This window comes from Hetaerina americana, unplaced genomic scaffold (genome assembly GCF_022747635.1).
Source record: "Hetaerina americana unplaced genomic scaffold, ioHetAmer1.1.p SCAF_306, whole genome shotgun sequence".
In the NCBI taxonomy this organism is placed as follows: domain Eukaryota; kingdom Metazoa; phylum Arthropoda; class Insecta; order Odonata; family Calopterygidae; genus Hetaerina; species Hetaerina americana.
In genome coordinates, this window is record NW_027286882.1 from 1 (window position 1) to 13,101 (window position 13,101).

The 13,101-nt window shown below is 39.8% G+C and overlaps 1 protein-coding gene across 1 annotated transcript in view; it reads right to left on the reverse strand.

Moving 5' to 3' along the window:
• Positions 1-1,596: 1,596 nt before the first annotated feature.
• Positions 1,597-13,101, reverse strand: part of LOC139691221 (afadin-like) — a gene marked incomplete at its 3' end in the record, with an annotated part of 215,571 nt that continues 204,066 nt past the window's right edge. Inside the window, exons 24-27 of the mRNA XM_071588967.1 lie at positions 10,575-10,901; positions 7,907-8,057; positions 2,901-3,086; positions 1,597-2,009 (exon numbers count right to left, since the gene is read on the reverse strand). Of these exons, the coding sequence (XP_071445068.1) occupies positions 1,597-2,009; positions 2,901-3,086; positions 7,907-8,057; positions 10,575-10,901 (1,077 nt within the window). The remainder of the gene's footprint in view (positions 2,010-2,900; positions 3,087-7,906; positions 8,058-10,574; positions 10,902-13,101) is intronic.

Below are 13,101 nucleotides of genomic sequence, written 5' to 3' on the forward strand. Positions count from 1 at the left end.
TCGGTAGAATATGTGACAATTAGAACCTCATTCTCAGAACCCTTGGTCCCAACAAAAAAGATCTACTCACATTTAATAGTGTTGCATAAGCTGTGAGGCCTCAAAGGCTCTCAACAAAAGATACATACATCAGGACTGCAGAGCTCTGCAGTTTATTCTATTTCAAACATTGGTGCAAAGTACAAAATTCAGATCAGATTGAGAGTGAATTGAGATAACCCTACGAAGATACGCATTGAGTTTCTAGAGACACTAGGACCAAAGCATGCTTCTCCAAGTGATGCACAAACAATCCAATACTTTTGTTTATTTTTTACAGAAGTTCATTTGAATAAAATTGCTGGGGAAACAAATGCATATGACACAATTCCTCAGTGGTGATAGACGTCTTACTCCAAATGCCTGGGCAAAATATTGAGAGAAAAAATCCCACCTCTTTCCAGGGATTCTTCTGACAATGAAATGCAAAGTAGAAAAGAGTAAACATTCATCTACACATCAAGGTCAGGTAAAAGACGGGGAGATGCGATCCATTTCTCAATCCTATAGTGACTATTTGGGAGGAATAGATATATCAGACATGATGATACCTACATAGATGAAAAAGCTACGCAGGAGAGCAAACTAAATTTTATCAATAAAGAATACCATTTCATTGCATGGAAATAATATTTTTTCAATAATAATATGAAAAAACAGAAGTTATCTTTTTTATACATGATATTTTGATTTGTTAGATTTTTCATTCTAAAAATTAAGGTCAACCCAGTAATTCTTCCATGATTATAAGTCCTAAATATATCTCCAGCATTGGGTAAAAAACTTTGGAGAAAGAAAAGGCAGAGATTGCACGACATGGATGTCCATTATCACCAGTTCTTTCAATAAATATGCAGAGGAAATGGTATAAGAGTCATGGGAAGAGTTGGAGGTTGGAGTGAAAGTCAGTGGAGATCTCTTCAGTTCCATTTGTGGATGGATCACACGATAATTAGCAGTTCTACCAAAGGATTGCAATTATTACTATGCGCATAGTAGAAAGGATATGAGAGACATGGAATGAGAATTAATCATGAGAAATGAAATATTGATAAAATGAGCTCTTATGGCTAGTAATATTGAATGAATGTAAAACTCCAACAAACGTAAACAGTTTACCTTTCTAAACAAAGTACAAATGAAATTAGTTGCTAGCGCCAAAAGTCAAGAAGGGGTTAAAGGTAAAAAGGAGAGGATAAGAAAGGTGAATACGAATATGCGTATTTCGGAAATTTTGTCATTGAGGCAAGAGGATAAGCATAAATCAGAGGCATTCAAGATGCCAAAAGATACAAGTATTAATGGCTAATAGTACTGACAAAGATGCAAATGAAGTGATTCCATACAATTTTAAAGCTTTCATATGGAAAAAAGTCCTCTTGTCTTACATGCGGAGTCTCCTTTTCCACAGATAAGAAACCTCGACAATAGGAGGAGCAAGGAAAATAAAACTAAAACCAATGAAAATGTGCCATTGTAGAAAAGTTTGAAAATAAAATGGATAGGCATCACATGAAATAAATGCCTGAGTTAGCACAGGGGCATAAATCAACTCACCGTCCCTCGTTATTCAGTTCACTACTGGCAGCTGTGGTGGCGGTGGACCCCTTTGGCACCCCCTGGTACAGGGGGTGTGTTGAGGTTGGTGGGGGTGGGGGTGGAGGGGGGGAGTCCCTGTACACATCTTCCGGGGGGGGCGGGCGTAGGGGGCCCACGTCACCCGTCGTACCAAGGGGTCGAGGCTTGGGGGCCGTGGGAGGGGGGGCACCACTGCTGGCGACACCCCTGGCACTTGGCGGCTGTGGTGAAGTGGGGGAGAGGAGGGTGCCATGGTATGGGGAGGAGAATCCACCCAGGTGCTGAACATTGCCTGGCTGATGGTGGCTGTGGTGGTGGCCAGGGGAGTTCTGGGCACCATCAGGGTACCCCGTCATCTGGGAGTAGGCGCTGCCCTTTTGCGGCTGCGTGGGCTGGAAGTTGGGGGGGGGGGGGGGCAGGGGGAAGAGACAACGTGAAAATCATTAGAATCATAATATGCTGCACCACTACAAGCAACTATCACTCAACTGTCAACTTCTATGCATAGAACTATAAAGACAAAATGAAATATAGTTATTTGGACAAGGGAACATCAATGAGTTGGGAAATCATTAGGATCAATCTGCAATTATTCATAATAAAAATAAAGATGATTTAGATAGATATATTGTACTTGGTAGGTCGCGGTAGTCCAGGGGGTGAGCGTTGGACTGTTGACCAGAGGGGCCCGGGTTCGATTCCCGGGTAAGGCACTCTGGGCACCTGCAGCTCCAGCCAAGCTATGTGATTTTTCGGGTACCAGATCTTCCTAGAAAACCATAACCGGTACAGGGAAAGGAACTGGCCCCCCTACCCTGTTGTGTGAATTTCACACGCCATTGGGCTTAGTACTGGGTGAACTCTACCATCACCTACCAAACCGACCTTCGGGTTGATTACTGTGTCTATGGTTTATGGTTTCATTGTATTTGGTGGCATATAACTTTCCCAAAAGAATGATTCAAAATCACCTTGGATCTTACATGTAATGGGCTTCAAAAACTTTTCTTCTTAGACAGTCCCAACCAAAATGGTGATATCTTATACTCCAGTCTTTCAAGCTCTCAAATGTGGCAATGCCAATCTTCTATACGGACATATTTTGACAGCAGTTGGTAAAATTTAAGTATGCCAGAGAAACGCAACAACCTTAAAAAATTGTATGATTAAAACTGAAGTTTAGATACAAAAACTAGTTAAGTTTTTTCACGTTAGGCTCTCTCTTACAAATGAGAATTACAAATGTAATGCAGGAGGAGGGGGCTGGGCTGAACTGGACTCACCTGCGCAAGGTGGGCGCGGGGTGGTGCATGGTGTTGGTGGTGGAGGTGAAGGGGAGGGGAGGCAGACGCTTGAGGGGGTCGGCCCCCCTCACGCCTACGCCGCACCTCCTCCTGCATCTCCTGCAGCTTTGCCTCCTGCCTCATGAAGTCCCTCGATGACTGTGACCGTGGCACCGACTGCAGCTGCTGCAAAGAGGGCCAATACCATCGTATTCACCAACGCGCCAGCAGCTCAAAAACTTTCCTTCATCTAAATATGGCAAGGGGCTCATGAGGCATAAAACACTCGGGCCTCATCACCACAACACTATGCAAGTGCATGCAAACTCCTGCTGAGCTTTCAATGATCTCATAAGGTCAAACTGAGCAGACAATATGTCCACACAGCTACATAATCAAGACAACAGCTTTTTCAGATATAGATCACAAGACCTAAAATAGTCTGATAATAGTGGTCCAGATGTCCTTGACCTTTTGCGCTCAGATGTCGAGCATGACTCGACATGGCTATCGCCAGCACCAGCTTGTTTGCCTAGCCATGAAGTTTCGCCCCCATGGAAAAGGCAATTTTGCATTTTTTTTTTCAATTAATTCTCTTATTGCCATGAGCAGCCAAGGATGAGTGAAAAATTACAACTATGACACATGGATTATGCGATAAATAAATAAAGCATAGCTATAATACACCTGTGCATAAATACTGATTTGGCCTGATACTGCAACCATAGCAGATTGTTGTTTGTGTCTATTTACTGTCTTGTTAGCACTCTTGTTGTTTTATCTTTCTCATTTTCCTGCTTCTACCCGCAATTCCTGTTTCTGGAAGGTTACCAGGGATCTTCAAGGAAATTTCAGACAATACTTGCTATATTTATTACTATGGTTTTCTGCATGGTTATACAAAAGTTGTTGTTAGCCCTTAACTTATTTATACTGTCCTTAAGATTTTTTGGGCTAAGACCGGGCCTGGCCAATTAAGACCTGGAAAATGTGGGAGCAGGAGTCTATCTGGGCTGATTCATAGTATTTATGAGGATGGAATCTGGCAGGAAGACTTTGTCAGATCAGTGCTAGTTCCTATTCCGAAAAAGGTAAGGGTTACATCATGTGAGGACTACAGGACAATTAGTTTGATATCCCGTGCAGCTTAAGTTGTTCTTAGGATCATAAACAAAAGGATAGAGAGTAGGGCAAATGATTACTTAGGGGATGATCAGTTTGGGTTCAGGAAGGGGAGAGGTACGCGCGATGCCATTGCAGGAATCAGATCACTAATTGTGAGGAATATAGAATTCAATTGGGGTAAATTTGCATGTTTCATTGATTTTAAAAAAGCATTTGATAGAGTGAATCGGGGAAAACTAATGAGTATATTGCAGAAAATAGGAATATATTGGAGGGACAGGAGGCTGATCTACAACTTGTACCAGTCTCAAAATGGAGTCTCAAGCTTGAAACTGGTGTGAGCAAGGGATGGGTAGTCCAAATGGGGAATGCTAGGAAGTGATGTAAGGTAGGGTTGCCCATTTTCACCGGTACTGTTCAATGTATATGAGGAGGAAATGTAAAATATATATTACAAAGGTAATTTGGTTTGGTGGAAATGTAAATATAAATATTACAGTTTAAGAGGATGCCTCGGTAGCTTAAGTGGCTAAAGCACTCGACCGGATATTGAGGGATCTGGGTTCGAATCCCAGTCAAGGCGAATGATTTTTACACTCTGAAACTGTTGCATTGGATTACAAAGGTAATATGGTTTTCCAGAAAGAGAAAGGATAAGTTCTATGTTAAAACAGGAGGAAAAAAATTAGAGCCGGTATGTCTTTCAAAAGTGCTTTGGACCATATTAGTCTGAGAAGTACAGACATAAGGAGAAGAAAAGCACCAGACAAAGAGGCTTTCATAAGGAGGAGGGAATCGATGACAAGGACGATGAGCATGTATGTTAAGAAAAGGCTTGTCAAAATATGGCTAACTGAACGTGGGTTATAGGCATAGATTGGAGGCTTTTGAAATGTGGGTGTGGAGAAGGATGAAGAAATTGAAGTGGACAGAAAGGAAAACAAATGAGGAAGTGCAAATTTTTTGTTGGAAGAGGAGAGGGGATTGTTGGAAGAACTCACAAGGAGGTAGGAAAAATGGATGAAGAGCAAATTGCTTGGCAGCGGGATGTTGAAGACTGTAATAGAGGGGAAATTGTTACGCAAACGAGGAAGGGACAAGAATAGGATAGAATGTTGAATGGGATGAAGGGAGGAAGGAAGTACACAGAGATCAAGAAGGACTTGATGTAGAGAGGATGCTGTATTGTGTATTGTTAGGAGAAACAAAATATTTACTTGGTAGTTGTGTCCATCCAAAACCAACCTTAACTGCTAGATTACCTATCAAAAAATTAATTTGGTACATTCACATGAATATTATTATTATTATGAATTTGAGACAGTTAAAAAGGATATTATTTTGAATATAACAAATAACTGATGCTGAAATTTAAATTATATCACACTTTGGTCATTCATTTACTCCTCAAATATTACAAGAGACAGTGATCATAATAATAATAATACATTTTATTTGTCGAGTAATCAAGTTGTTACAACTGTAATACTTGATGGAGGACATATCAGGGGAAAGTAATAAAATTCATACAATGGATACAAGACACGTATCAGGCATTATCAAGAAATTCAGCAATTGAATAAAACATTTTTATTTTAAGTCCCTAAGCAGATTGACTTCAAATGCAGCCACACTTTTTTGGGCCTTTGGGGACCTTACTTGGAGTAACAAAAGATGCAACATTTTTAGAAATAACCACGTGTTGTATTCTATCAAATAGGTAGGATTTAATCCAAACATTAGGTATGCCACGAATACCCATCCAGTGGAGTTTCTTAAGAAGTAATTGGTGGTCAACATGTTCGAAAGCTTTCGATAAATTGAAAAACGTTGCAGCTACTTCCATTTTTTTATCTAGAGTGTTTAAAGTCTGGGTTATTAACTGATAACTAAGCAGAAGATGTAGATTTATATTCCCTAAAACCATGCTGAGATGGTGAAAGGAGATTGAAAGCCTCTAGGTAAGAAATTAACCTAACATAGAATGCCTACTCAAATATTTTGCTGAATTGATTCAGCAGAGAAATTGGATGGCAGGAGTTCTTGTCATGTCTATCACCCTTGTTTTTATAAAGTGGAATGACTTTTGACACCTTCAGAGGAGATGGAAACACTCCTAATCGGAAAGATTCATTCAAGAGAAAATGAAGAGGCTGCATAATCAAGTCAATAGATTGCTTAATAATGCAACTGGGATTTCCATCAATTCCAGAGCTTCGTTTTGTACCTATATTCTTCACTATATTTTTCAGTTCAGATTTTTTGAGGCGATAGAAAAATAGGGACTTAGAGTGGGTAGCAGCAATATCATAGCATTGGAAAAGGTTTGCTTTTAATAAACCTCATCTCCCACTAAACTGATGTTTAACTTATAGATACTTCCACCCCATGGTTTCATTGCCATAGTCGTTTGAAGCAGCAAACTTCCGTTTATTTTGAAAAAAAATGATTTTCTTGGGGTGATTAAACACTTCTATTTAAAAGGTTGAACTCAGAAAGAGATCAAAGCTGAATTGGATGAAGATCATAGAACATTTGCCCATATCTGTGACAGTAAACAATTGGGTAAATGAGTTTAAATGTTTATAGCCATACATCCACAAAAGATCAACATGGTTTGGGATGCCAAGCGGCAGCGACTTCCTCTGAAATGATTGATGATATCCATTATGTGGTTTTGAGAGATCAATGAATCAAAGTTGATGAAATAATTGAGGCCACAGGCATTTCTCAAGGTATGTACAGTGTTTTAATTTTGCAAACAAAATTGGGTGTGAAAAAAATCTAGGCAAGATGAGTGCTTCTTTTGCTTTCAGTCTAGAATAGACACAATTGTTTGGTCGATTTGGAGGCTACTTCATAATCCTGATTTGTTTCCACATTGATACATTAATGTGAACGAAACATGGATACACTCCAGGGACAAAGACACAGTGAAAACAAGACTGTTTTGAAAGACAATCAAACGCCAAAAAAGGCAAAAACAGTGACATAGGACGACAGAGTGATGACCGAGGTTTTTTGGCATGCTCACAGAATCAACTGCATCAATTACTTACACATAGGACAAACGGTAAATCAAAGGTGTGTATTATGCCGCGTAATTGCACCTGATGAGCAAAGAAATCAAGGGAAAACATCCTCAGCTGGCAGAGAATATTATTATTTCTCATCACAGCAATGGATGGGTGCACATACACATAGTTTCAATGGCAAAATCAATGGAAATTTGAGTTCAATTCACAACAGCATCCATTGTATTCACCAGATTTGACCCTACAGTGATTTCATTTTTTCCACATTTGAAATAATGGCTTCGGTGGAAAACACTTCATCTTGAATGAGGACTATATTTTACACACAGATACCATTTTTGAGAACTTTGTGAAACCATGATTTTTGGGTGGCTTTAAAAAGTTGTAGAAACGGTGGGACGAGTGTAATAAGCTAAAAGACAATTATTTGTTGTCTCAGGCGTAACTTTGTGGAATTTGCATAACATATTGAAATGTAATGAAATAATTGACTTTGTAATTCCACACACTTTAAGTGTGTGGAATTACAAAGTCAATTATTTCATTACATTTCAATATAAAAGACAATTATGTTGAAAATTAAAAAAAAAAAAATTACCCAAAATGATGTTTTTCTTTTTTTTCTATGGACTTATTTAACTACCATAGTACTGCAGATTTAGCTTAAACTGTACAGCCACTCATCTCACAAAATCTGCACTAGCAAGTTTTACCATAATTCCTACACAAATATGGCTTCCCCAACTCACTAAACACCATACATTACCTATCAATGGTACTTACATCACCATGATAACATTACAGGAGTCCCATCATGATTGTTAACGCTATTGAAGAAGTAAATACCTGGATTGGCTGAGGCCCATTTTGTGGTATATAAGCAGATACTGGTCTATCGCGAGTGCCATTCGACCCACTAGCCATGTCCACCTGTCGATGCAAAGATGACTGCGAACCCCTCAGGGCAGAAGGCTTGCCGCTGCCTCCCTGAGTCACCCTGCAACCAGCACCATTGACACACAATTTATTTTGGTTCAACACATCCCTCAATAATAACACACCATACTTTAATTGTCAAAATTTTGAGATATGCAATCAAATCCCACATATGCATCATTGGCATTTACTTTTGCCCACAAGTCACAACATTAATATCAGGTCCCGTAACATTTCCTATTATTCCAATACATGTGGAACTCTTTATTTAAATGATTTCATATTCTGGAATTCTGACTCATTCCAGATGTCAGTCACCAGTTCTTGCATTTTTCATGCTTCATCCTGTTTGGGTCAGAATTCCTTTCAATGCCTCATAATTTCAATGTACGCCAGAAATGAATCGTCTCCCACAGGTGTTACCACAATGAATAAGTTACATAACTAACTCCTTGTTGGACATGTCATAGCACCAATCTTTTTCCTGCAGACTGAGACTGCGAGTTTAAGTAGTTCACATTTCTGTCACCAATAAACGCCTCTACTGCTCACCCTTTTCTGATTCTTTGCTAAAACCATTCACATGACTGCTTGCTCTCTCTCATCTTTTCTCAGGTCTATTTGCATGCAACGAAGTCAAAGCAGATTCTTTCAAAAAGCTGAAAAAAATGAGTAACCACTTTAGGATATGAAATTCGATCTGGTGCTTCCCCGGCGTATTTACTGGATGAAGTTTTCTCGGGTCTTCCAACTGGGTCAGGAATTCCATGCTGGCTGATGTTTCGATGCATGACTTGTGCATCGTCCTCAGCGTAGATGGGGACCTCTGCGGACGATGCACGAGTCGGTATCAAAATGTCGGCCAACATGGAACCTTTGACCCCGTGGAAGACCCAAGAAAACTTCATCAAGCGATATGAAATTCGTTTATTCCAGCATATGGTGACACAAATTGAAGAGGAATAGAAAATTAAATCATTTAAATACAGACTTCTCCTTTTTTTGGATAAATATGAAATTTTACAGGAACTGATATTTAAAATGTAAATCGTGGTAAACTGTAAATTCTGATAACAAAAATACATTAACTACAGGTGGTCATGAGATTTTTGTGATGAATAATCATTAGACCAAAGTTTAAATAACACTCAATCTTTCATTCTAAGGTCTCATGAGATCAAAAGGATAAATGGACTTTGTACTTAGGAAATCTCTAAATATCCTCACTTGATACCCGTACTTGGTGTGTAATTGAATATCATTGTTTCTTTGGGTTAAAGCTACATTATTTTTTGACATACTTTGGTGGATAACCATTTACCAAGGCAAATTGTTTGATAAGTTTAGCCTCTTTTTCTAATTCTTATTATGTGTGTGGCACATTCTGAAGATGATTGATCACAGAAAAAACAACAAATGATATCCTTATCCAACAGCATGTTCCAGAAAAAATCATTTATGCCATTCTTTTACTTGATAAAGGTATATTGGTTAAGTAGTCCGTGTAGGCCACTTGGTGAGTTTGAGCGCACATAACAGAAATTATCTCTTTAATCAGTTTAACAAAGGTTTAGTACAACGTGTATGAAAAGTCTGCATATGAAAATTTTATTTGCTTAGGGGAAGAAATGGTTATGCGACTACCCCATCATGGTAACCCAGATAAACCATGCATGTAATTGCAAAACTTTCGCAGGTAGAGAGAGGTCATTCATGATCCTACACATTGCCCCATGGCAACACTCTTCAACTTGTGGCTACAATTAGCATTAACATACACAAGTATAAACACCCTTTTTTTCAACAATTTTTCACCAGGAACTTTGGAATCACTTCGTAAATCTTGGGTATTTTTTTCCCTCAAGCTCTTCAGTACATGTTCATTTTATCTGGTTTTAAAGCTGAAATTACTGTCAATCATATTCTATCATCAGTGCTTTCAAATGCTCTGGAATGGTTTTACTGTGTCACTGCCAGCACTCATGATGCACCTTTTTCATAAATAAACGTAATATTCCTCCTAAACAGCATAGCCAGCCATAGAAGTTACCAGGGCGCAAGTGTTTAGCAAGCTTTCTATAGCCTTGTGTCTTGTAGGTCAGTGTCATGCATTGCTGGTCAGAGTGATTGTTCATACACATATTACTTGAGGTTAGCCACCCACTATCTTTAAACTTCCAGCAGCATAATTTCCAGAACCTGCCTTTCCATTTGGTGGAAATTTCATTCAAACCTAAGAGCAAATAGATGGATCTTTGCCTTCTCCTTTTTCAGATAGGGTTATGTGCAAAGCAATACCTAACTACCAAACGAAACTGATAAGAACTGATAATGGTATAATCAGTAAAAATTTGAAGAATAGGTCAGTAAGAACAGTTATATGAAAAAAAGTGCTTGTTCAAGAACTGGTAAGATAAGCCCCAACATTTACTTAGATGGTATCAGTTATTCACATTCATTTGCTCACTGAGGCGGTGCAAGTTATTCACAGGCCTGAGTGATGGGGCCACACAACATCCTCACACCAAACAGAACAGCAATTCACCACCTCATTCCTTGGAGATGTTTCTTTTCCTACCTTATGTCTTCAGCCGGCCCTGGTGGGCTCACAAGTTTCCCACGGTTTGGGCTAGAAGGGGTGAAGCCATTGAGGCCCTGGGAAGTCTCTGGTTGCTGGCTTCGGTATATACTGAGGTTTTGATAGAATCGCTCCCCTTCGGCACCTTGCTGGGAGGGGTTGGATTGAGGCTGAGATGGAGGCCCAGCACCCTGTTGCGGAGGGGAGTACTGGTGATGCTGTTGGCTTAGGCTGACCAACCCAGGGTTTGACGCCTGCCTAGCACCCAACCCTTGCTGACCAGGCACCGGAGCGGGGCTGCGGGGCTCACTGAGATTCTGACTCGATCTGGAACAAGAATTTGCGGCGGCAAAGGCAAGAGCATTTATCAGCAAGGTGAAATCCTCAAGAGCCTAAGAAAATTGGATCACCAATGACGCATCCAAGACTACAAGGGACGGCACAATGGGGCACCTCATTTCAAAACACACTTCACATCAAGCAAATAAATGACATTATTTTATTGAAGCCATTCTTCTGAATCAATGTTTGTATTGTATTATTCATCCCAAGGGGCACGGGACAGAGTTTGAAATCTGTTAGGTTTTCATTCAGAGCCTGAACTAATTGTATCAAGCATAAAAAACATTTTCACACTTTTAAGCTTTTGGCACCACGTAACACTACAATGTACTACTACAACTTCAAAGTGTAAAAATTGTTCACCTCAACTGGGATTCAAACCCAGATGCCTCGATACCCAGCCGAGTGCTTTAGCCAGTTGAGCAACTGAGGGGTCCCCTTACACTCCAAGATTTTGCAGGTTTTAAAGGAACAAGATGTCATAATGGAATAACATACTTACAATGTCACAGGCATTTGTAGTCAAGTGCAATATGCCACTGTCGAATGATGATTTTTAAACTCTGAAATTATTGAATAGTAATACCCATTTAGTGGATGACTCTGTTAAAAGTTACTGTTGTGGCTACTCCCGCAGTTTCTTGGAATTACTCTGCATGTTTCCAAGTACATAACTGTTGGATGGAAGAGACTCCAGAGAGTGCAAGTTAACACCAGTTTAGTTTACTTTAGTTGCAATGTTAAGTTGTGAGTGGGATTTCAGTGATGGCATGGGGGAGGCCTCGAGGGGCTCCAATTCAGACCTGTGAGTGCTTGCCCTTGGTGTCAAAATCAATGCAAAGTCAGAAGATGAGCTTGATCAGGATAAGGCCATTCACCTTTCCATGAGAATCTAATTCTCAAGGAATACAGCCATGGCAAAGGGTTGTAGGTCAGTGGATTGCATTTCCTCCTTTGGAGAGCCATTATACAGCAGTGAGAGAGGGAGTGACTGGGTCTGTAAATTTCAAAAGTCAGACGAGAGGGCTCTCTTAAAGGACACATGGACCGAGGAGGCTTCATGGGTCCAGAAAGCTTGTTGCAATTTCATGGTGGTCAAGAAATGGCCATAACAGTGAGGATTACAGACAGTCAACCAAGTGGAATGCTACTTACTGCTGATAAGTACTGCCCACATTTGATGACAGGAGATCCAGAAGCTGCCTACGCCCTTTATAGTCACTCTTGTTGTCTCCACACTGACCTCCTCCAAAAAGAAGAGGCCCAGTGTGAAAATAAACGCGGGAAATACATAATGGGCTTTGGTATAGCCAGCCACACTCCTCATGCCATCCCTACTCCCTTTCTATCGTGGAGGATAGCGAAAATATCACATACCTTCGCAACAGTGCTTAGAAATGCAGTACTCAGTCTCTTTTAATGCATCACGCATCATTGCATAATTACATGCAAAAATTGCCAAGCTACTTTGAAGAGAGATGAAGAATTAATGAAAAATAACAACAAAAGCATTCTTATATATTCTATTGTTTCAGGCTTCACTTCGTGGAAGTAATTAATATCCATTATTAAAATAGAAAGAAAGACTCTGTGGAAAAGTACGAGTCTTTCTTTCTATTTTAATAAAAACATTCTTATTCATAATAATATGCTGCAAATTAATAAAACTTATCCCTGCCCTTTGACTACAACCCTGACCGGGTCTAAGGGCTTGTGCATTCTGATGACCTCTAGGGCAGTACTAGAGGGAACAATATACTACCTTGATCAAAAAGTTCCCGGAATAACCACCGTGTGGCGCTCCCATCGTTCCGATTTGAGTTCTGTTTTTTTTGTTAAATTGGTACATCTGTTGTTGATATTCCCTTTAAATCTTAGTGTCATAACTTGACATTTGCAAAAGTTACGTAGCCAAGAGTACATCTATCTCTGTGTGTGTTGGCGATTTTTTACAATTTCAGAAATGGATTTAAATTTGCAACAACGAACTTGTATTAAATTTTGCGTAAAAAACGGATTTAGTGGCGCACGGACATTGGAAATGTTGGAAAAGTGTTTCGGCAACGATTCTCTAAAAAAAACGGTCGTTTACCAGTGGCACGAGCGGTTCAGAAGTGGTCGTGAGTCAATCGAAGATGATGAACGCAGTGGCAGACCATCGACATCGAAAGTCGGTGAAAAAATT